The sequence below is a fragment of the Helicoverpa zea genome, chromosome 11 (assembly GCF_022581195.2).
Source record: "Helicoverpa zea isolate HzStark_Cry1AcR chromosome 11, ilHelZeax1.1, whole genome shotgun sequence".
Classification (NCBI taxonomy): domain Eukaryota; kingdom Metazoa; phylum Arthropoda; class Insecta; order Lepidoptera; family Noctuidae; genus Helicoverpa; species Helicoverpa zea.
The window spans coordinates 11711661-11733565 of record NC_061462.1 but is presented as its reverse complement, the minus strand read 5'-3'; the positions used below and the strand labels follow the sequence as shown (position 1 = coordinate 11733565).

The window sequence follows — 21905 nt, the reverse complement described above, 5'->3', positions numbered from 1 at the left end:
TTTAAGTTTTAGACGTCATAATAAATAAAAAAAACTACACATATTTAGATAAATGATGTCATTTATTTAACATTTTTATATGTAAAGCATTATCTAAAATAATTAAATCTGCCATACATTTTCCACACGTTTTTAACATCACACCACTTCAGTTTTTGAATCACAGAACAATATTTGTGAAATGTTTTTCAAACAACTTTTAAAAGGAACTCTAAACAATTTTGTTTCATAACATAAAGTCCTATTATTTCTCTCTTTTCTAGTGGTTTGCACCATTTCTCACTTAATACAATTACCGCCGAATATTGGCTAAGGCACAAAATTTCAAGACCCTTCTCGGCAAATCATAAAAAAAATATATTTTTGGATCATTTATTATATAACCCTATAGAAAATAGGATCTATTTTCAAATGTATAAATAATCTACCATAAGTTGTGTCTATATTTTAAGTAATTTTTATTGTATTTAGTGAGCAACGGTGAAATCACAGTTTAAACAATAACCACCTAGCTAGAGTAAATATATTAAAAATTAAATTTGATAATTACCTAAAATAAATACAAGAACCTTAAAATTACGAGATCTTATTCTACTTAAACTGAATAAACTTTATTACATTTACATTGATACAGCACAATTTTTATATTCATGTTGTTTTTTGAACTATCCACAGATGTTAGTAATGTTGATATACTTACGTAATGGATATGTTTGACTAAAACCAATTTTCACCAACAAGATAGAGGTCTGATTAAGGAAATCAGCTGTTTATGTTTTAATTTCTAGAAAAGTTTCGTTTTGTAGAAAAATACTTGAACTAAACGATTGCGGAAACGACTGTCGGTGAAATTGGGCTTTATTTGAATTTTAAAAAATCTACATTTAAAAGGAAAAATGTAAGATACCTTTTCTTTTTCGAATTTAATCTTATTTAACAAAAATATGATATCATAAATTTAATTGCAAAAAATCTGGGCTAGCTCGAGAATTGTACTCCAAAACCAAAATTAATTATCTTGGATACAGACATTTCTTGAACTGACCAAGATTTTCTTCTTATTTTGCCCTCTCGTATCTATAGAAACTTTCTATAGAAGAGAGGGCTATTTTGTGATTTCTATGTTTAAAATAATGATTATGTACAATCCTTAGTCTAGAATTACGTAATAATTACATAAGACCTTGTCATACAGTACAAGGCATCGAGTGAGAATTAATTGTTACAACAATTTTCATAAATCTTCTAAAAGGCAGTAAAATATTTATAAAAGTTGCTAATTGTGAGGTTTATTTAGCACCCTTATTTCAACTCTATTCTTGAACGTGTAACTTAATCGTCTGTCAAAATGTCCCGGACATAGAGACATATCTATATGTATCCCTTCTAAGATTTGATTTATAAACACATTAGAGAGCACTAGCTTCAGATCCACTGAAAAATAAGTCACAAAAACGAATTTCAAAGTTTCGATTTCACAAGTAACCAAATAATTTTGCACCCGAATGTAAGTCGACGGACGGACTGGCATAAACTTACCTACTTACCATCAATTTCTCATTTACACCGAACACTTATAAAAATAATGTCTAAAGTCATATTCACTGACTTATTGGCTTGACTTGACTATACTAGGTAAACTTATAACTACATATACGTAGATATATATCTGTCTAGTCCTGTGTTCTTCTCCAGTCTGTGATCAGGATCTTCTTCCGTCTTTTGACTGCTTTCTTCTTGATTTTCACCAAGTTTTATTACTATGATGGCACCGATTGATACTGTGGAGAAAGAGAGAGTCTTAATTACTGGTCTTGAATTCGAAAAAACTTAGAAAGATATCTGACAGGAAACGTTAATAACAATTTTGTAGTAGGGAATATAATTTTTAAATTTCCCCACAAAACTTAAATAACCAAAGATAGTGTTCGTGATATTGATAATCAAGTAAATGATAATTAACTTTAAGCAGGTATACTACTTGCTTAACAATAGGTTATATTAGACTATCATCAGTATTTCAATATCCTTTTCAGATCCATCAACTATCAGGGTAGTGATGATGATGTCCTCCTAGCCGATTATCGGCTACGGCGGCTGTTCTCATGTAAGGAGATTAGCCAACCACGCAGGACATATTATAGTGCACGAGCATTTGCGCAGACACAGGTGCACTCACTATTCCTTAACTCTCATAGCCCGATGGGACGGTAATCCGACACGACGGGAGAGAGATCAGGCGCAGGACCGACATTTACGTGCTCTCCGATGCACGGGTGTATCAATCACCAGCTTCCAGGCTCCGGGCTGCTTTGTGAAAGTCTTCTAAAACACACAAAGCGATTTCGGCCCGACTCGGGAATCGAACCCGAGACCTCGTGCTCAGCAGCCGCACTTGCGACAGCTTGACCAACGAGGCAGTTAGGGTGGTATCAAAGTTACGTCCTTCCTTAAATGTAAAAACCCACTAGATATTTGCTAAAATACTCACACGCAAGCAGAGCCCCAACAGCAATGAATGGAGCTGGACATGAGAAGTCAAGCAGCGCTCCAACAGCCAGGTTGGAAGCCACGCCACCAGCTCGGCCCCACCATGCTCCCCAGCAAACTCCTAGACCACTGGAAGTGGAGAGAATACCTGATATAGCTACTGATGACAAACAACATGGATTTGGTTGATAAATCGGAATTTGGTTAATAAGATTGCCAAATAAATAATCTGAATACATTCTTTAAGTTCCTTAACTGGTCAAAGGAATGTTTGTTCTTACTTTTGTAAATTGATAGAGACCCACTCGTGAATGATAGTCAAGCCCAATGTGGTCTGAGTAAAGATTATGGCATTGATGGAGTCTATGTTAAAGAAGTTATTAAATTGAATATTTGACTTAATTCAACTTTACTTACCTCAACCTTGCCGGCAAAGCATGCAATAGCAACCTAATCAACAGCACATTGCCATTCAAGGACGCAGCATTCAAAGCTGCAGCAGCCACCACCGCGATCTTGTTAAAACTGGAGCAGGAACAAGCAGTGGCTGCCAGACAGGCGCTGGCGAGAGCACAGACTGCTGTGCAGGCGATGGCAGCTCGGCGAACGCCCTGGGCACCGCCGCGGGCGCAGAGGATCGCGCAAGCAGCGTTGCCGAGGACACAGCAGGCGCCGACTATGAGGCCTGAGGTGAACACCTGGAAGGATGAAAGGTAGAATAAGTCTTTAGTTAAAATGTTAAGGGTCGTTAATTTTAAGAGTCAGTTTGGTATCTTAAGAACTGTGAAAAACAAACCTGCAAAAAACTGAAAAGTGAAATAGATGCTATGTATTTTGTAGTATAGTGTATATTTTGGAGATAGACAATATTGGAGAGAGTAATGGAGTAATCTTTATCTTGCCAAATGTCGTTTTTTAAAACGTATTTTTTTAATAAACTGGCTTTAAACTTCATTTACGATAAGCAAGATTATTAAAAACAGCATAATATTATCTTCAATAGCACTAGTTTACAAATTTTTATTTTTTTTATATACCCCTCACAAAATCTACACCAGTACTCTCCGCCACCTTTGTACATTCTAAAAGTAACAACATAAAAATTCTATCACGTCACATTTTTTTCTACCCTCAAATATTTGTTTTTAGGAATCATTCTTAACTACCGATCTTTGGTGTTACATTACTTGTTTAGTTTAAGAGATATTTTTTGTTTAATTCAAATAATCGCGTAGACAGTGTAAACAAAGTTGTGATCGCTTTTGTTATGTTTGTGGACAATTTCAGCCTTACTTATAAACGTGAATTAAAAATAAGTAATACTTAAGGGCTGTTTAAGAAAATTCTTACTTATAAACGTTGCTTAAGCATGTCTTAACTAACATTTAATCACTTTACACAATTTAAGTAGTGATTAGATAAAATGTTAAGAAGGTGATTAGAGATTTTATAAGTAAGGGGGTTTATATTTATAAAAAAGAAAAGACATGTGACAGAATCGTTGAAAATTGCATTTCTCCATTATTTCGGATTTCCTGTATCCAATCAAGAAAAAAACTGGGCCCAGTATGTGTTTTGTGACAACTGTAGAATCACTTTACTGTGATGGTCATCCGGCGAAAACGTAGACCTGTCATTTGGTACACCAATGTTGTGCAGGGAACCAACTAATCACGAAAATGACTATTACTTTTGTGTTACAAAGACTTCGGGTTTTAATAGGAAAACTATATCGGGTATTGTTTATGCATATGCCACTTAAAGAGGGAGTGTTTGGCGTCCCACAAGTAAGCAAAATCATAAGTGATTTTAAGTTTGATACTCTTTTATCTACGACTGAAAAAGTTGCTTGGAATTCACTCAAAACTGTTTTTAGAGACTTTTTAAGCAATAATATAAGTGAAAACAAAGAAGAGATAGTGAGTGATTTATTTCAAAATTATCATAAGATGGGTGTTAACATGTCAAAAGATTCATTTTATACATTCCCACTTTGATTTTTTTCCGGAAAACTTAGGAAGCATGAGCGACGAACAAGGAGAGCATTTTCACCAGGCTTTTGAAGATCGTCATCAAGGCTATTGGGACGAAAATATGTTGGGAGACTACTTCTGGTCTATATTAAGAGAAACCGATTCCGAAACCTACAAAAAGAAGTCCAAAATTAATAATTTTTAGTTGTTTATGGTCCGTTTTCTCGTGTTTTTTAAATTAAATATAATTCCAAATGTGGACGTGATAGATTTTTTTTACTATTTTTTCCTAGACTACCAATAGATAGATAGATAAAATTCAACAACTTTTATCTGGGGTATAAAAACCGTGTAAACTAGTGTAATTGAACAAATCTCACCTCTTGATCAATAGTAGAATCACAAGTCCTTCCTTGTCCGAAGTGATCATCAAAGCTGCTATCATTCAACCCTGGGATGGGTATCTCCTTGCCATAGGAGTCATACTTCAGATCCTTCCAGTGGGTAGTAGCGTTAAAGAGTCTCGCATTCTCTGGCTTAGCAGTAGAGGCTGATAGTTTGCACTCCCGACCTTGGATGCGGAGAAGGAGCTCTGGGATCCACATGTTTAAGCCGAAGCCACTGGAAATATAAAAGAAGAGAAATGTTTTAAGATGTCATGTTCAGGTTAACAAATGCTGGGACAGTTCTCAAAACCTTCAGATGTCTCGTGAATTGAGCAACAAAAGACCTAAATTATGCTAAAATTCGCTGTGTTTTGGGATCGGATAACTGTTATGAGATTATTATTACTTAACATCGAAACATTCCCACAAGCGTCTCTTCGTCATCAAAGGGAAACTCGGAGACTGGCAAAACATCGTAATTTCTCTCTCTTATTAAAAAAAAAACTTAATAAGTATATATAATTGACAGGTCCTGTTAGTTAAAATTATAGAATATCGACAAAAGTCTACATCAACTAACATTTTTCATGGTTAATCATCAAATGATCCCACAAGCTGCTAACACGGCGAGAAGTAGTGTCAGACTCTTACTGACTAAAACCCACCATGATCCTTCTCAAGCCCTTTATGTAACTCGTTCGAAAAATCCCGCAGCCGTATCAGGACATCAAATCAGGATAACACTTACGCAGCCATATTCGCGAAGAACATGAACAGGATCAGAGTAGACTTGAGGGCGTAACTCTTGGAGACGAAGGTCTTCAAGTCTTTGATGACGCTCATGAAAAGGATCTTGGTTCTGCTCTCTTCGGCACCCAGGGTCTTGCCAACGAAGACCTCGTCTTGTATCAGCTTTTTAATCTGGAAGTTTAAATTTAAATAAATAAATTATGTCGGGACACCTTTCACATGGTCGGTTAGTGCAATGGTAAGTTATTAATTAACTTGTGTTATGGGTGCTAACACAATTGATAAACTACATATAGCTACATACGAGTATAAATACATATTGTAAAACCCAGACCCCGGCCAACAAACATGCTCATCACACAAATGTCGACCGAACCGGGAATCGAACCCGGGACCTCAGGTTCGGCAGCCCGGCATTTGCCATTGCGCCATCGAGGTCGTCAAGTTAATAATCTCTGTTATTATTTTCTTTCAGGAATAATAATGCCTTATTGTTATTTATGTCAGATGTTTTCGTTGTTTGTTTATTGATATAGGTAATTAAATCGATAGTTTGGTCGGATATTTTAAGATCAGGTGTATTGAAATGTGATAACAATTACTTGTTTGTTTCAAAACATCCGTTGTTTTGTTAACTTTCAGGCATCAATCAAAACATAAATATTCAGTTTATAATTATACTAAGATGCTTCTGAAGCACTGATATTTGAATGACGGATGACTTTATTCTCTGCAAATATATCGACCAATGTTTATATTTCCAAAAATTTAAAACAAGGCTAATTAGGTTGCTCCAACTTGAGGAGGTCAGATAGGCAGTCGCTTCATGTACAACACTGGTACTCAGCTACACACAGTTAGACTTGAAGCCAAACCCAACAAAGCTAGGAAAAAGCTAGGCAAATAAAACACTATAAAGAAACATACCTTATATTCCGCACTTCCCCCGTTATTAGTCTTATGAATATAAGCCAAGATCTTCAGCGCCTTCTCACTCCTGTTAGTATCTGACAGCAGCCGAGGACTCTCAGGTAGGTACAGCACCCACGCTCCGGAGATGAACCCTGGAATGCTGGAGAGCGCGAGGAACAGTCTCCAGGAGTAGATCGGTAGGAGGGTGTCATAGTCTACCACCTTGAATGGTATTACTAGCCAGGCGACTGCTGTAATGGAAGAAAAGGATTTTTTTGAATATTTGATTGTGTCTGACTGACTGTTATAAGTAAGTGTCCGACAATATTGTTGTTTCAGTGAGTGAACTCATTTTTTAATTTACATATAAGTACTAATAAAAATGCATCCTGCCCTTTGTCCTAGTGTTCCACGACCGAGTAAACTCTTTCTGGTCTCTGATTTGAGGCCAACTTTTCGAAAGAAATCCGAATTGAAAAGATGTTCTGGGATAAAAATATTATGAATCATCCAAATCAAAGTCACGTGTGTGTTTTACAACAAATGAGTATTTTATTATTAATAATTAATTTCAGTGTGAAGATATTTCGTTGTTTTAATTTCGTCGATTAATCATAATGAAAATAGTTAAATATAAAATAATTTAACCATAAGCTATATAATATACCCGTTTTATAAATCTTGTATGATCTTCCAAGTTCTACATCTTCCAATTATTAGGTTTATGTATTAAATTTTACCTACGTACCTGTTACCTACCTTATTTTATATATTTTGTATGAAAAGGATTTTTTTGAATATGTGTCTATCACGATTCTAAGCTTTTATTTGACAGTCACATTGAACAAGTAGTTGCTAAAGCGTCAAAAGCCTTAGGATTTGTGATGAGAATATCCAAGTGCTTTAAGAAAGGTAAAACACTTAAAATTCTTTATTGTGCATTTGTAAGAAGTCACCTTGAGTATGCATCACAAATTTGGAACCCACGCTATGACAAATATATTGATCGCTTAGAGAGCATTCAGAAACGTTTTATAAGATTTTTATGTTATCGGCTCAATATACCATACAGGTCAGAGAATTATATAAATCAATGCAAAAAATTCCACCTTCAGCCACTTGTAAACCGACGCCGTTTAGCCGACTGTTCATTTCTACTCAAACTGCTGTTAAATGAAATTGACTGCCCCAATTTATTGCAAAAACTTAATTTCTCTGTTCCTCAAAAATCTGATCGGTTTAACCCACCTATATCAGTCCCATTGTCATCTTCGAACTATAGGCAGAATACATATATGTTGTGAGCGAGCAAGGATTTTAAAAACAAATTGTGTAAAGAGTACTCTTTTGACCCATTCAATACCAAGAGTGATGTGGTTCGTAATATGTAACTTTGTATAATTTTAATATCTCATAGACCAGCTGATTACCTACTTATAAGCGTGTTATTCCATTATTATCCGTGAAAACCTATAATTGGCTTTCTGTTTCTTTATATATGTCTACAACATTGTTTTGTGTAGCCGTTGGTTTTCCAATAAGTAAATAAATAAATAAATAAATCATTACTATAAAAATTCTGCATAGTCATCTACTTAATCTATTGATTGGTTGAACATGATCGATGTCCCAGATTTAATACTATTGCCACAATGCTACCACGGCTGATTGCACAAACATAGACTAAGTTTTGACAATACGATACCAATGTATGAAAGATGCATTCAACATCATTTTGATGAAATACACGTGACTGAATCAACTTTGACAACATTATTTGATGATACACGTGAGAGAATTTGACATTGTCTGTTTTATCTTTGGAAATAATTCACTGCTTTTTTAGCACCTATCTCCCGGATATATTTACACAGGGCATGCTTTAAGATTGATATTATTTAAGCTATAAGCTCAAATTGTTCGAAACAGCTGGCCGTCAAGAACATCAAAAAACTGTTGTACAGCCCAAATTAAGTTGATGAAGACAAATTATGAAACATCACTACAAATCAAATAATTAAATTCTAAACAAAAGTGAAAGTTCAACTTCACTTTCAATTAGTCTAAACACCAGCAAAAAATCGTTACAAAATCACAGATCAATAGTTTCATGTCAATTTCTCCTACGGAACATTCCGTATGCCTTATACTAACAATATCGTATAATACACTGACCCCTAAATAACTATGTAAGTATTTTACTAAGGCCCCGTTAGGATATCGGTTCGCAAGTGTACATATTTATTTGCACTGTTATTAAATGTATGCTGAGCCTTACAGTAAAGCTGGGTTTACACTGTTGTACGTCTCTCTAAGTATAATCCGTAGCATTTTTAAAGTCATCCAAATCTGGGTTCTCCAGCTTCCCGAAGGATGTACCTCCTGTAATATCCGAGATAAGCGCATTCAAATAAACTCTTGATTAGCTAGTTAAATAAATCAACCAAACTCTTCAGTCTTACATTATACATACATGAAATTAATTTCTAGTTTCTTCTTAACATCCTACGAGAAAAAAAAAACAACATTTCTCAGGTTCAATATTTTTGACATTATTCTTTCACATTTTCTGCTAGCCAGTTAATCTGTGTGTGTGAACTTAGCTTTACACCGTACACACCTGACCTCATGCAGACTTATTTCTAAGTACTAATCTGTCGAGAGAAAGTGATATTTTTTGTCGATACTGTTCGAGTTTTTTGTTCGAGCCTTATGTTTGGGTATTTCCATTGATTTATTAGTGGGTGTCTATGGATTTTTCCTACGGCGAAAGTTAAGGAATGGTCGACAGACAAAAATACTAAACATATTATTGAAACTTAATTTCCTTGTCTACTGATGAATTTATTATGTATCAGAGGCGATAAGTAATGAATAGATGGATGTGTGTTTTTACACAAGTAAATTATAAGTATAGGGTTTACATTCGATTTTCGTATGGGATTCTTTAACTTTCTCGGATAATACACCTTACCATTCCTATTTATGGTCATAACGTAGCGTAATTCGTAATTAACGTAATTCCAATATCTCTATAAGGTGCTTTATTATTACCTGCCAGGACTTGAATGGGGGGTAGTATTGCGTTTATTGATTACAATAGTGAAGAAATTTCGTTCCCCGGAGCCGTCAATTCAATTTGAGACAGTAAACAAGTTAAATTAACATTGGCTGTACTCTGCATAACGTGGTTCACAAATTACGCGCGTATTGTCGCTTCGTCAATGGAAACAACTGCTATCTCTTTCTATCTGTTCTGCAAGAGTGGCAACGCGCAACTCTGCTGGATGGTTTTAAACTAATCAATTAAGTCAAATTTATTCTTATTTTTTTTTTATAAAAAAAATATGACAAATAATCAATAAATTATATTTACTATTGTAATCTATAAACGCAATACTACCCTCCATTCAAGTCCTGGCAGGTAATAATAAAGCACCTTATATAAGACTTGTGTAACTTACCAGGAATTATGAGCCACGCGACAACGAAGCTCATTCCTACGACGCTGAGGTATAGCTGTCTCTTCTTCGCCCCCACCAGGTCTGACAGATACGAGAACACCAGTGTCGCAGGTCCACCTGATGAAAGAACACAAAGCTTTGAATAAAATATAAATATTTCTTGGTGTTTCTCACTAGACGATTGATAGATGTAGCTTAGACACTTCTAAGAAAACAATCATTATCATCCTCTTTATCGTGCTACTGCTGAGCACTGGCATTAATTTAAGACTTTTTAATTCTGGTTTCTTCGACATTCAGAAGTATTGTAACCTTGCTGACCATGTTGTCAACCCAGGTTTTAGTGAGATACATAAACAAGGGGTTTCCCGCTTTATTTCCATTCATCTTCATCTGCCTCACCTTTTTCCAACTACTTTCTTCCAGCACCCAACACCCATTCATCCAGAAATAACACATATTAATTTCTTCAACCTCTAGCTTACCTATGACAAATCCATTAATAGTCCTAGCAGCCAACAGCAGCCGGTAATCAGCCACCGTACTCTGGGCTAGCGTGATAGCAGCGTCCATGAGGAGTGTCATGCTGAGCACGTTGCGTCTGCCGAACACGTCGCCTACTATGCCCCAGAAGAATGCGCTTGCTACTCCACCTGGGGATGAAGAGAAATTAAAGATATACAATGAAAAATTAGCGATGATGTTGCAAAAATACAGGACCCTATTAAAAGTACCTAAAAATGTCTAGGTTTTTTAAAAGGGGTTATTTGCCTGAATTCTGTTGACCTATCTGGAAGTTTACAGTTGGAAGTTTTAGTGCAATTTGTACCATGTAAAGGGAAAGCTGATGCAGATGGTTTCGTCAAGGTGGAAAGAAGCCATCTAGCCGAAATCAATGCGGAATTGCGTTGACTGGTCCGAACATGCTGCTGCGCCCCGCAATACCGACGACGCAGCTGTATGTTTCGCGGTTACATCACTCCAGGAAGGTCGAGGAGATCGTGGAGTATATACGAGTCAAGACGAACTGGACCTTAAGAGTCAAGAAGTTGGAGCCGAGACACAATACAAATTTCAAGTCGTTTGTGGTACGTGTGCCGACTCAACATCTCGACATGTTCCAAGAACAGTTTTGGCGATTCCGCGGGAGGCTACGCGACACCACGCAGTGCAACACGACACCGCCTATTCGTGTTAACAAATAGAATTGATGATAGTTTTTATTTTTGTATGTGTTAGTTTGTAATTATTTTAATGTTAATTGTTATTTGTGTATTGTATTTTCCATGGTACCTAGTTGCCTGAATTAAAGGAATAAATAAAAATAAAAATATACTCGGATCTCGGTGAACACGTTAAGCTACCGGACTTATGCCTGATCTCTCTACGGTCGTATCGGATTGCCGTCCTAAAGAGGTCTTAGATTAAAGGGAGACAGAGAGTGCACATCTTCTTTGAAAACAGTGCCGCGACCTGCGGTCAGTCTGGTCACCATTAATGCGTGATATTTTTGCATCATATTCAAGTTTACCAGGCACTACAGCGTCAGCTATGTTAAAAGCATTGTAAACTAAACGATCATGAAATTAGAATTCTTCAATTCTACCTTATGTTCAAGAAACAATCAGCCTCGTAGGCGACTCGATTGTATAATTGTTCCAATCAATCGAATAATCGTTGCGAATTGCGATTGAGCCATCGATTTGCAGTATTCAATGGTTTCTTGAAACGTTTGAAAATTGCGAATACTCCTGAATTCAGGCTACATGGTATTTAAAATGGAGGTCAGGTGCTGTTCTCAACTTAAATTCAATTTGGTTCTTGTGGTCATGTGAAGTTAAGTTTATAATTTCATGATACCAAGGAAATGTGATCTAAAAGCCCGTGTGATCCTCCTATTATATTTGGATAGGAACTATATATATAGACAACGTGTATTTACTTACTAATTCTAATCAATTAAAGAAAACTTCTCTTAATTTCTAGAATATATATATTTTTTTAATGTAAATAAATCATAAGTTCCCATAATTTTTCAACCCGTTTTATTGCGTTCTTCTTCTAGAAATGATGGCGCCATTCTTCATATCACATTATTGGTTTCGTTTCTACTTAATATCAAACTGCTAATAATGCCTTATAAGCATTAAATACTAGCTAAACAGACAGACAAAATGCTGTCATCAGTATTATTGAATCACTTATGTCAGTTGTTTCGCTAATAAATTGGTTTATTTAGCTGAATTTGCAGAAAGCGGGAATTTATTTATTTAATGTTACGTCAACCATATCTTTGTTCTGACGTTAGGACATACGTGAAGAATAATATGGTCTTTATAAGGTGATTCGAAAACTTAGTAAACGCTTGCATTTAATAGTCAAGTCATTATTTAAACACACAATACTAAATAGATAAAGGGTGTGAAGAAACCCATGTCCCTCTTTTTAATTAATGCGGATATGTAAAGCTGGGTTTTATTTTACAGAACCTACATGAAGTATATTTATTGTTTCCCCTCAAAAAAAAAACCGGGATCTAAGAGAAAAGAAGAGGTTAACCGCAAGACAGATTACATTTTAAACTAATTAAAAGCCATATCAAAAATTATTGGCAAACCAAAAATTTGCAGTTTGCAGGGCGTCTAACCTTTAATGGCTCATGAAACCCATGACATCTTTTTGTACACAAACACGCCCTCATACACACAGACATACATACAAACTCGTGAACTCAATTAGATAAGTTGTAGCGATACGTATCAATATATTTGTTTTAACAACGAGCCTATAATATGGCGCTAACTAGCTATCCAAATTGACGACAATATGCGAACCTTCCGCGAAATCGTTTAAATACGTAGAACGGTTTTTTTGCCGTATGATCTCAGGATTTTTGCCGGAATTTGGTTTTGGGAAAATCAGAGGATGTAAAGGATTACTTAATAATTTATTTTTTCCGATGCAGATTTTTGGAATACCAAAATGTATTTATCAATTAGGATATTTAGGTTTATTGTATATTGTTGACCGTCCTCCTGAAATCAATTTTGCTGTTACCTGATTTTCGAGTTGCGCAATCTTCTGTAATTTTTATTTTGCAAGAATCTTCTTAATAAACAATCATTATATTACATCTAGTATTTATCCTGTCATTTATTTATAAGCAGTGCACAGAACTATGTCTCTGATTTAGTCCTTGCAAACTGCCCGCTAGAGTTCGATTCCTGAGTCGTACCGAAATCTGTTTATTTTTTATTTTAAAGAAACCCCACATAATATCCCGCCCGGGTCTGAAGTGCCTTGGAGAACGCAAATAGCTGTTCGCCGGATTGCTACGTGACAAACTACCCTACAAGCCTCACAACCCATAAATATACCCAGGTATTTGAAAGTAACGTTTGACTATTTACATAAAACTGTTACTCAGCCATAAAGCCTACAGACAGACATTAAAATGTAATTTCTTTTGAAATAAAAACTTGTTGCTTCCTTGTTTATGACGACTGGCGCCAAACGCAACGGTATCCAACATCGAGGGATAGTTAGTATCTATTTCTTATTGCTATCTAGATGTTTTATTGAATTCACGACCCCGCCCATTCTATGTTTGCTCATATTATGAAGTATAGCTTTGTTTGTTTGTTCATAGCTGATAGTAAAAATATTTTATATACAACCATTTTCCCTTTATTTTTTTCCGCTTCTCCATCATTAGTTAAAAATTTTCATTGAGGTGGGTTTTTCGCTACACCTTAAATACCTATGTCTATATATTATTAAGTCCTAATCGAAAGAGTTACCGCGGCCCTGGTACATAAAGGGCTCAAGAAGGAACGTGGTGGGTTTTAGTCAGTAAGAGTCTGACACTCCATCACGCTGCACCCACAGCGGGATCATTTGATGATTTTCCAAAAAACAGGCAGTTCCTCCAAAATCTTCAACCTTCTTTACAGTCATGGCTTAAAATAAAGATTTACTAAAAAGTTGATATGCCTTGTAATCAGTGAAATCCTTACCACTCATAAACGCCATATTAATCAATCCAGCCTGATATGTCGTAAGGTCCAGCTCACACCTCGCCGCTGGTAACACGTACGACATGACACAGTTCTGCACGCCAGACGCGAAGAATGAGAAGGCGCACGCGCCGAGCGTGCTGCGGCTGAAGCGCCCGTAACCTGGAGAGAGAGCTTTATTTTAGACCAAGATAATGGTAGGAACAAATAGAAATAGATCTCAGTGGCGTGCACTTGGAGAGGCCTATGTCCAGCAGTGGACTGCGATAGGCTGATGATGATGATGATGATGAATGGTAGGAACAACCTTAATAACTTTTTCACATTGGTGGCAAACAATTGACCAATTTGAATGAAAGAGAAAGAGGTCAGATCTGGGTTGACAAAGTCAGACAGAACGGTTGTTTTATGTAAAACTGGTAACGGGGGGGGGGGGGGGGCGGACTGCCAGTATGTTTTCAAAATAAGTAAATATACCGGTGAAACTACTTAACACGAACGGCTAAAAAGTAGACATAATGTATGCCCTTTCTCAGGTTATAAGCTATCAGTTTACAAAATTATAAAAATCGGTACATCTGGCTCGTAAATCGGGTAGACAGACTGTTCTTATATCACTTTCGCATTTCTAATTTGCGTTTATACTGTGGTAATGATTTGTTTAATCAAACAATTTATCAATTATCTTTAGCTAACTTAGATATAGTTATCATTATCGCTCACTATCGGATCGGAATGCATCCGATCGGACGTGGCTGCAACAATAACATGCGAGATGCAGTTTCCATCGGAATATTATGGCGAATAAGCAAAACTATTTCTGTTACTACTATAGTTAGTGATTAGTATAATACTATCAAGGTTATAGATAGTCGAGAAATTGTTGCTACATGTCAGACGAAAGAAGTCATTGAATTTTACAGTCATGACATTTTAAAACAACTTTGGTGACGAAGTGACTTCATAATAATGTTACAATCAAAAAATTCAATCAAAATGTACTATAAAAAGTGTAATCATGATTCATCATAAGAGCCCTCTTATAGTGCAGACTGTCGACCGATAGTTGACCCAATGTTTCTTTGAAAGTAATTTTATTGTGAATCCACTCAAACTTTTTTGCCGGACTCTGGTACTGGCCAGATATCTAATCGTAGTAATGTTCACACTACTATTCATCGCCGTTCTGATGCATGAGCTCAATCATACTATCAGCTGACAAAAAGTTTGAAGTATGCACGCCATATCACTAACCTTAAAAATCTAGAACCAAACTACCGATTACAAAACTCGACATCGACAATCGATACATTGGTAACAACTCTAACGTATAGCAGTAACAATAATATTATTGTAATACAGAGTTTAATTGTATCAAGTATGCTAATAGTTTCATTAAAGTTTCGTAGATACACATACTGATACACAGATGACGAATTGAAACACGTGTTTTGACCACGCGTAATTTTTCTCTTGCTTTCAATGGCGCGTGCCCCTGAAGAAACTGTTTTTTAAATAAAACATTGTTACAACTGTCCTGCGTTTATATAAATATTGGCATAGACAACATACTTGAAGTTATGTGATAGGAAAGTGCATTGTTAAGTGAAGGTGCACTGGTCACGGTCACTTTGAGGGAACGCTTGGCATTTTCCACCGTGCTTCCGAGAGCAAGCAAAGGTGTCGGTCCTGTCTCTTCTTCGTAATGTCACAATGCCGTTGCACGGGAATAAGAGAGCGAGGATAAAATGTTTGCACACAGCTTTCCAAAAAAACTCTGATTCAAATCGGATCCTCCACCTTACCACATACCTTGCCTCAGAAAGACATAGTGGTCAAACTTTTCACACGCCATCGTCGTATCGGAGGTTAACAATGTAGATTTTTTTTTATCCCTACCTATAGGTACACATAGTTCTGAGAATTTATCTAGGGATTCATATATAAAGTATTACATTTAAAATAAATATCAGTAAGGAAACTGGCTGATAAACCATGACATTGTGGAGTATCAAGTTTGTAAATTATAGCAGACTTGTTAACCGCCTGAACCAGAATGTCTGATCACACCCTTTTAAGTTAAAGTAGGATGAAGTGCCGTTTTGTACTACATAGTTCTAAAGATCATCAGTTATCTTTAAAGGGTCCATAATTATCATCCTCCTGTCCTTATCCCAATTCTTATTAGGGGTCGGCGCAGCATATTTTCTTCTTCCATACTCTTCTATCTGCCGTCATCTCACAAGTAGGTACCTAATATTCTTTTTAGTCATGTCGACTTTCACACAATTCATCCATCGTTTCTTTGACCGATTCTGCTATATCCTTCCACATTCATGCTCACCACCTTCCTCAAAACATAATCCTCTTTCCTTCGCATCACGTGTCCTAGGGTTATCATCATATACCTAACAATATTTTTTTATCAGTACTAGCGGTTTTCCCGCGGTTTCACCAGCATCCCGTGGAAACTACTTCTCGCACCCGGATAAAAATTAAAGCCTTCTCCGATAAATCTGCTAACACTGAAATACTATTTCTAAGATTAGATTCTAGTTTCTAAGATTAGCTTGTTCAATCAAGCTTTAATTACATCTTATGTATACTTACTTATACATAGAGTAGTTAGTATTAATGTATTCCGTAGACCCAACCAGCAATAAAACGACAATAATTATTAATAGAAAGTACTTATTAATGATATTAAGTATTTAATAACTGAAAACGATTCGTGTCTGACTGTTTGACCAGTACTTAGGTGAAATCTATGACCTGATGGCTATTGCAAATAAAAAATAAATAACTTAAAGATAGTTTGACTTGAGTGAGAAATAATGATCTTGATTGTGGTTCTAACTAAGCCTGATAGGTTAAGAATTTAGCTATTACCATCTCATCAGAAGTTTACATCTGATCACTTTTTAAGATTTATAAATTATCCTAATTATAAAATCAAAATCAGAATTCGTTTATTCAAACTTGGCTGCAAAACAGCACTTTTCGAACGTCAGAAATTTACAATAGACAGCCCCCAAAACGCCCACCCTTCACCACTTCCTATACGTAATACGTATTGCATTATACAATATGCAGCCACCACGTGCTAGCTAGCACTCACCCTACGTACCTTAACTGTATTTACGGAAAATACTTTGTAATCATACAATTTGCTTAAAATTGATACAGTTTTTCCAACCGTTTTTCCATAATATTGAGGCTTTGTTTCATACGATAGTTTTCAAGACAATAGCCTTAATCTAATTCCTTTCTTTCTTTTCCAATTAACTACAATTGTAACCAGTTTCGGATAACGGTATCTACAAAAGATTGTTTTTTTGACTGCATGGTGCAGGATTTTTTGAGTATATCACGTACTAACAAACGGAGGATTTTATTTTGAGACACGTAGTCACAATATACCATTAAAATATACTATTATTAAATTGTAAGGTAAACTAATAAATCGGATGAACCAGAATTATGATCATAGGAGAAATTTTACCATAAAAATCAAAAGAGATTTCTCTATCACTATGATTTTCTAAAAAACTTAGCCGCATGTATATTTTCACTGCAACTCAACTTATTACGTTAACCACAAGCTTGTGATACTTCATATCACAATGAAATAGTTATAATCGTAATAATACTTAATTATTATTGTTCTATCTTACCACGTGATTCCATGAACGTGAAAATATTGAAGTTTCAAAACATGTTTGTGCTGCAATTTGCAGATTTTTTATCTGTAACATTATCATTTGATACGATTTTCTAAACGTGAAACTTTGTAAATGTGTTACTTTTTCATGCAAAACTTGTTTAACGAATTTTGATGAAACTTTATAGTAATTTCCGTATGTTGGAAGTAGTTCTCGCTTGTTTAAGTCCCTAATAATGCCGGACATTTTAAAAGTACATGAAAATTTTCACATCATTGAATCTTCCCGGTACAAGTACATAAAACTTAGAGAAGTTGCATTGTTAAACCATCATCTGACTTGAAATTATTTCAGTGTTCCCTAGCCCATATATGTATCCAATGAGAAAGCAAACCCCGCGATAGTTGGAAAAGGCTAGGCAAATGATGATATGAAAAGTTTTATTTCAGGAATCTACTCTGCATGTCCTGATTCGTTCGAACGGCGTGAACCAATTATTGTCACATAGAATTATCTTGGTATAAGTTAATAATTAATTGTTTTGTTGTAAGTATGTATTTACGCATGTCTGGAGATGAAGATCATGCTGTGGGTAGTTTGTTTGTGACCCGAGAAACAATTATAATGTATACTCGTGTATGTCTGATCGATTTGTTGTCTTCTTCCTGAATTATTAGCTGTAGAAGTGTATAATTGATACCTAGGTATTTTATAGTTAAGTAAAGTTAGTTCTGAAGTTTACTCGGATAAAAGTATCCAATAATCTTCGCTTATTCTTCGTTAGTTAACAAAATTCTTACATTTTCTGACCAATTTTTAAATGCGGATGTTGTTAACTATTTCTGGTAAACATTTAAGTAAGTAGTGTAGAGCTTGATAAAGAAAATTGGCTACTTATTGGCTATATGCGGGATATAGTTATCTCAGGTCGCAGTTTGGCTATCAGGTCCCGGTATTTTGAAGTTTGGCTAAAAATACCCATGTTCCTTTTTGTCTGACAGGAAAAAAACCGATCAAAGGTCAGTATTACATACTACATGCTAGAGTAATTATTACATAAGCAATTCCTAGTCCACCCAATATAGCGATACTGAAATTACTTACTTCATTGTCCACGGAGAATCCACAAATTAACATAATAGCCAATTTCCCTTTGAACTGACCTTCCAAACATTATGGCTGTTGTGACGAAAAACCTTTGTTCCAGATCTATCTATCCAGATTCCAGATCAGAATTGGATATATCGTAGGTGGAATGCTGTTAGCTATCTACCTATTAGCTCCATTATAGATTTAGATGCGTCATATCAAATCTTTCTAATTGCAAAAAAACGGAAAGATAGCCTATAGAAATCCTGAAAACGCTTGATCCAATTACATTGATGAATATGCAGCCTAATCTTTAAATCAAATAAATAAATCGAGTGTTTTTCGTAAATATTTCGTCATCTATTATTTTCTCGTATGTATACAATCAATATTATGAAATGATAGATTCCGTAGCGGTTCATATATGGTACCACCGCGGCAAACAAAAACAAACCACTCGTCCGATGTTTTTGTGGATTTCATGAATTCATTTAAAAAGCAGGCTTTCGCTAGTTAAAGTAGATACAAATTATTAGATACCGAATGAGGATTTTTGTAATTATTCTTATAATGTTTATTGAACTCACCAGCTAAGTCCAATGCAGTTTCATAGTCTGCTACCTCCGGTATTGCATCTTGCTGTGTTTCACTGTTTGTCGTCCGCCGCGCAGCTAGAAATAAAGAATAGAATTACTCATAGATGAAGAGTTTCAATTACAGATTTTGTCGAATAACTTGACATTTTTGAAGTTAGTCATTTGAAACCTCACATATACACAGTAGTGTTTAGTTGGTACATTGCTTTTGACTATTACGAAAACAAATAGTGGCCACCTACGGACAAAAGCTAGCGAAAAATAAAGCTTCTTGATAAGAACTAGAACTGTTCGAACAACTGAGGTAAATGGCTAACTGCAGAATGATGTAAAGTTATTTGTCGCGAACTGATCTCCGTAAAAACTTGATAGATATAAGTAATTTATACTGAAGAGTGAAGAGTGAATTTATACTGAGATTGATCAAAGTCATACATAATAAAATATTTTACTTATATAGTTTGTGAATCTCTTATCAACGTTTTAACGCAGCCTCTTTTCAGTTTCACTGACTAAATATCATTCTAATTAAGTTAATTACCTAATTTAATCATACCTAAAGGATTCATACGAACTTATGTATATGATATTATGTACTTCAACTATCCCACCTTCAGATTTGACAATAGATGTAGTAGTTTATATTTTATGCTAACGTATCTAAATATTTTGGAGATTTAGACAATTCATAACACGTAAGTAGGTACGGTTTGATTTGGTAGTAGTGCCTGCTATTATTGGCAACATATCTTTAGCCATCATCATCTGATGATGAGGACTATAGATATGTTCTATCTTTCTATCCACTGCTGGGCACAGGCCTCTTCTCACACGGAGAAGGATTAAGTAAAATTCACCTATGTACACCTTCGAAGTAAATCTACTGCGTCGACTTAAAGTGAAAACCTCGGAAAATTCAATTTTTTTATTCCATTTCTAGGATGGACACATCGCAAAGCACATACTACTTCTTCCTCCTGAAAAGTTGAGTTTTTAGCTCGACCTTTATGTAACCATGTAATTGAAATCAAAAGAAAATTGGCAACTGTATGTAGTTGTGATGACTATAAAATAATTTGGTACCTACTGATCTGACAAAGGAGCTGGTAGAAATGAATTGAAATTTTATTTTGGATTTTGATTTTTACCTGCATTTTGAAAGCGTGTTTTGGTTTTTTAAACTAATAATTCATTTGTACTTACAAATTTTTCACTCTAATACATCGTGTTATAAAAATACGACAGTTGCTTAATACAAGAACAATGAAGTATCAACAAATTACTAAATTAATTCATGTTGTGTCAATGAATCAAAGTTTAATAACAATTTACGAAGGTATATTATGTATTGAAAGAAAATAAAACAGTTGCACAGCGATTGTTTTGGATAAACTTTCACAGTCATTTTGTTTTTGTTTTATTTTCGAATTGTCTTGTTTTAAATTTGAATAAAAGTGTTTTATTGTTTGTTTTATTTTTGGGGTTATTACTTATTTTTATTTAAACATTTATTATCCTTCTCACATAATAATTATTTATTGGTGTTTGAGTAATAGATTTCATCCTTATTTTTTCAAAACATAGGTATACAGTAATTATCTGAAATAAAAGTTTATTTTGATCTGCTGACATGCAGAAACTTTTGTAATTAAATTACATTACTTATTTTTAACCTATTTTGAATTGTATAATTTTATAAGTAATGATTCCTTACATAAGTAAGTTAGTTTTTAGTAACTATTTAGTGATAGCGGAAAATTGCAATTATTAATGGTTTTTACAGCTGAAACCCGCTTCAATAGCCTTTTATTGCCTCTTTATCGAATATTTTCAGTTTTTCCAACACCTTACGAATACTGATAACGCGATTACGTATCGGCAGAAATGTTATCGGCAGACATTTTTCTTAACTACAGGTTCGATTCCCGAGTTGCGCACGTAATTATATAAAAAATACTACTTTTACACTATTTTTTTTTCCACAAAACAAATTATAGAAAAAAACATGTTTTTTTTTTTTGTCAAAAATTTCAATTTAACACTTATAAAAAATAATAACAAAAGGTACTCACGACTCTGTATCTTAGGCAATATTTTGCAAACCATGTTTATTTCTTACTAACACTATTAACACTACACCATGGGGTACTCGAGAACGCCCGCCACAGCCGAATACCTGCGTCACACTGAGAGTTAGCGCGCACCACAGAGTTACACATCTATAGAGCGGGCGGGGATGATATGTAAATGTACTTAAATAGTAAGAACTGCGTGCTGGGTCCACCGCCTCACAAGCAGAGGACCTCAAACTTCGCAAATCAAAATAAAAAATGGTTTATTCAAACTTTTCTGCTCTTTTTGGATGTCAGAAAACAAAAGACAGCGACCAAAACGCCCACCCTTCACCCCTTCCTATGTGTTTTTGCTGAGAAGAAGAAGTGGCGCAACAACCTCCCCAGCAACACATGTCTGTCTGTAGGTTAGAAAAACCTTTCAACAATTTTTATGTATATGGCAGTATACAATATGAAACCACATGCTAGCTAGCACTCACACAAATATAGCAG

At 35.2% G+C, this 21905-nt stretch overlaps 1 protein-coding gene across 1 annotated transcript; it reads right to left on the bottom strand.

The window, feature by feature from the left end:
* Positions 1–53: 53 nt before the first annotated feature.
* Positions 54–21444, bottom strand: LOC124634715 (synaptic vesicle glycoprotein 2B-like). The gene is made up of 11 exons (XM_047170376.1): positions 21411–21444; positions 19330–19413; positions 13992–14153; positions 10461–10628; positions 9976–10092; positions 6527–6762; positions 5598–5770; positions 4844–5084; positions 2908–3188; positions 2492–2619; positions 54–1781 (listed from the first exon to the last, which is right to left on the bottom strand). The coding sequence occupies exons 1-11, from the start codon at positions 21442–21444 to the stop codon at positions 1648–1650; spliced, it is 1758 nt and encodes a 585-aa protein (XP_047026332.1). The 3' UTR covers positions 54–1647.
* Between the last annotated feature and the right edge of the window lie 461 nt (positions 21445–21905).

Coding starts and splice junctions, on each gene's coding strand:
- LOC124634715 (XM_047170376.1), bottom strand. CDS start 21,444: ATGGTTTGCAAAATATTGCCTAAGATACAGAGTC. Junction 10,629..13,991: donor TAATATGGCGTTTATGAGTG/GTAAGGATTTCA, acceptor CTTCATCCCCAG/GTGGAGTAGCAAGCGCATTC. Junction 5,085..5,597: donor TTCTTCGCGAATATGGCTGC/GTAAGTGTTATC, acceptor TTATATTTCCAG/TGGCTTCGGCTTAAACATGT.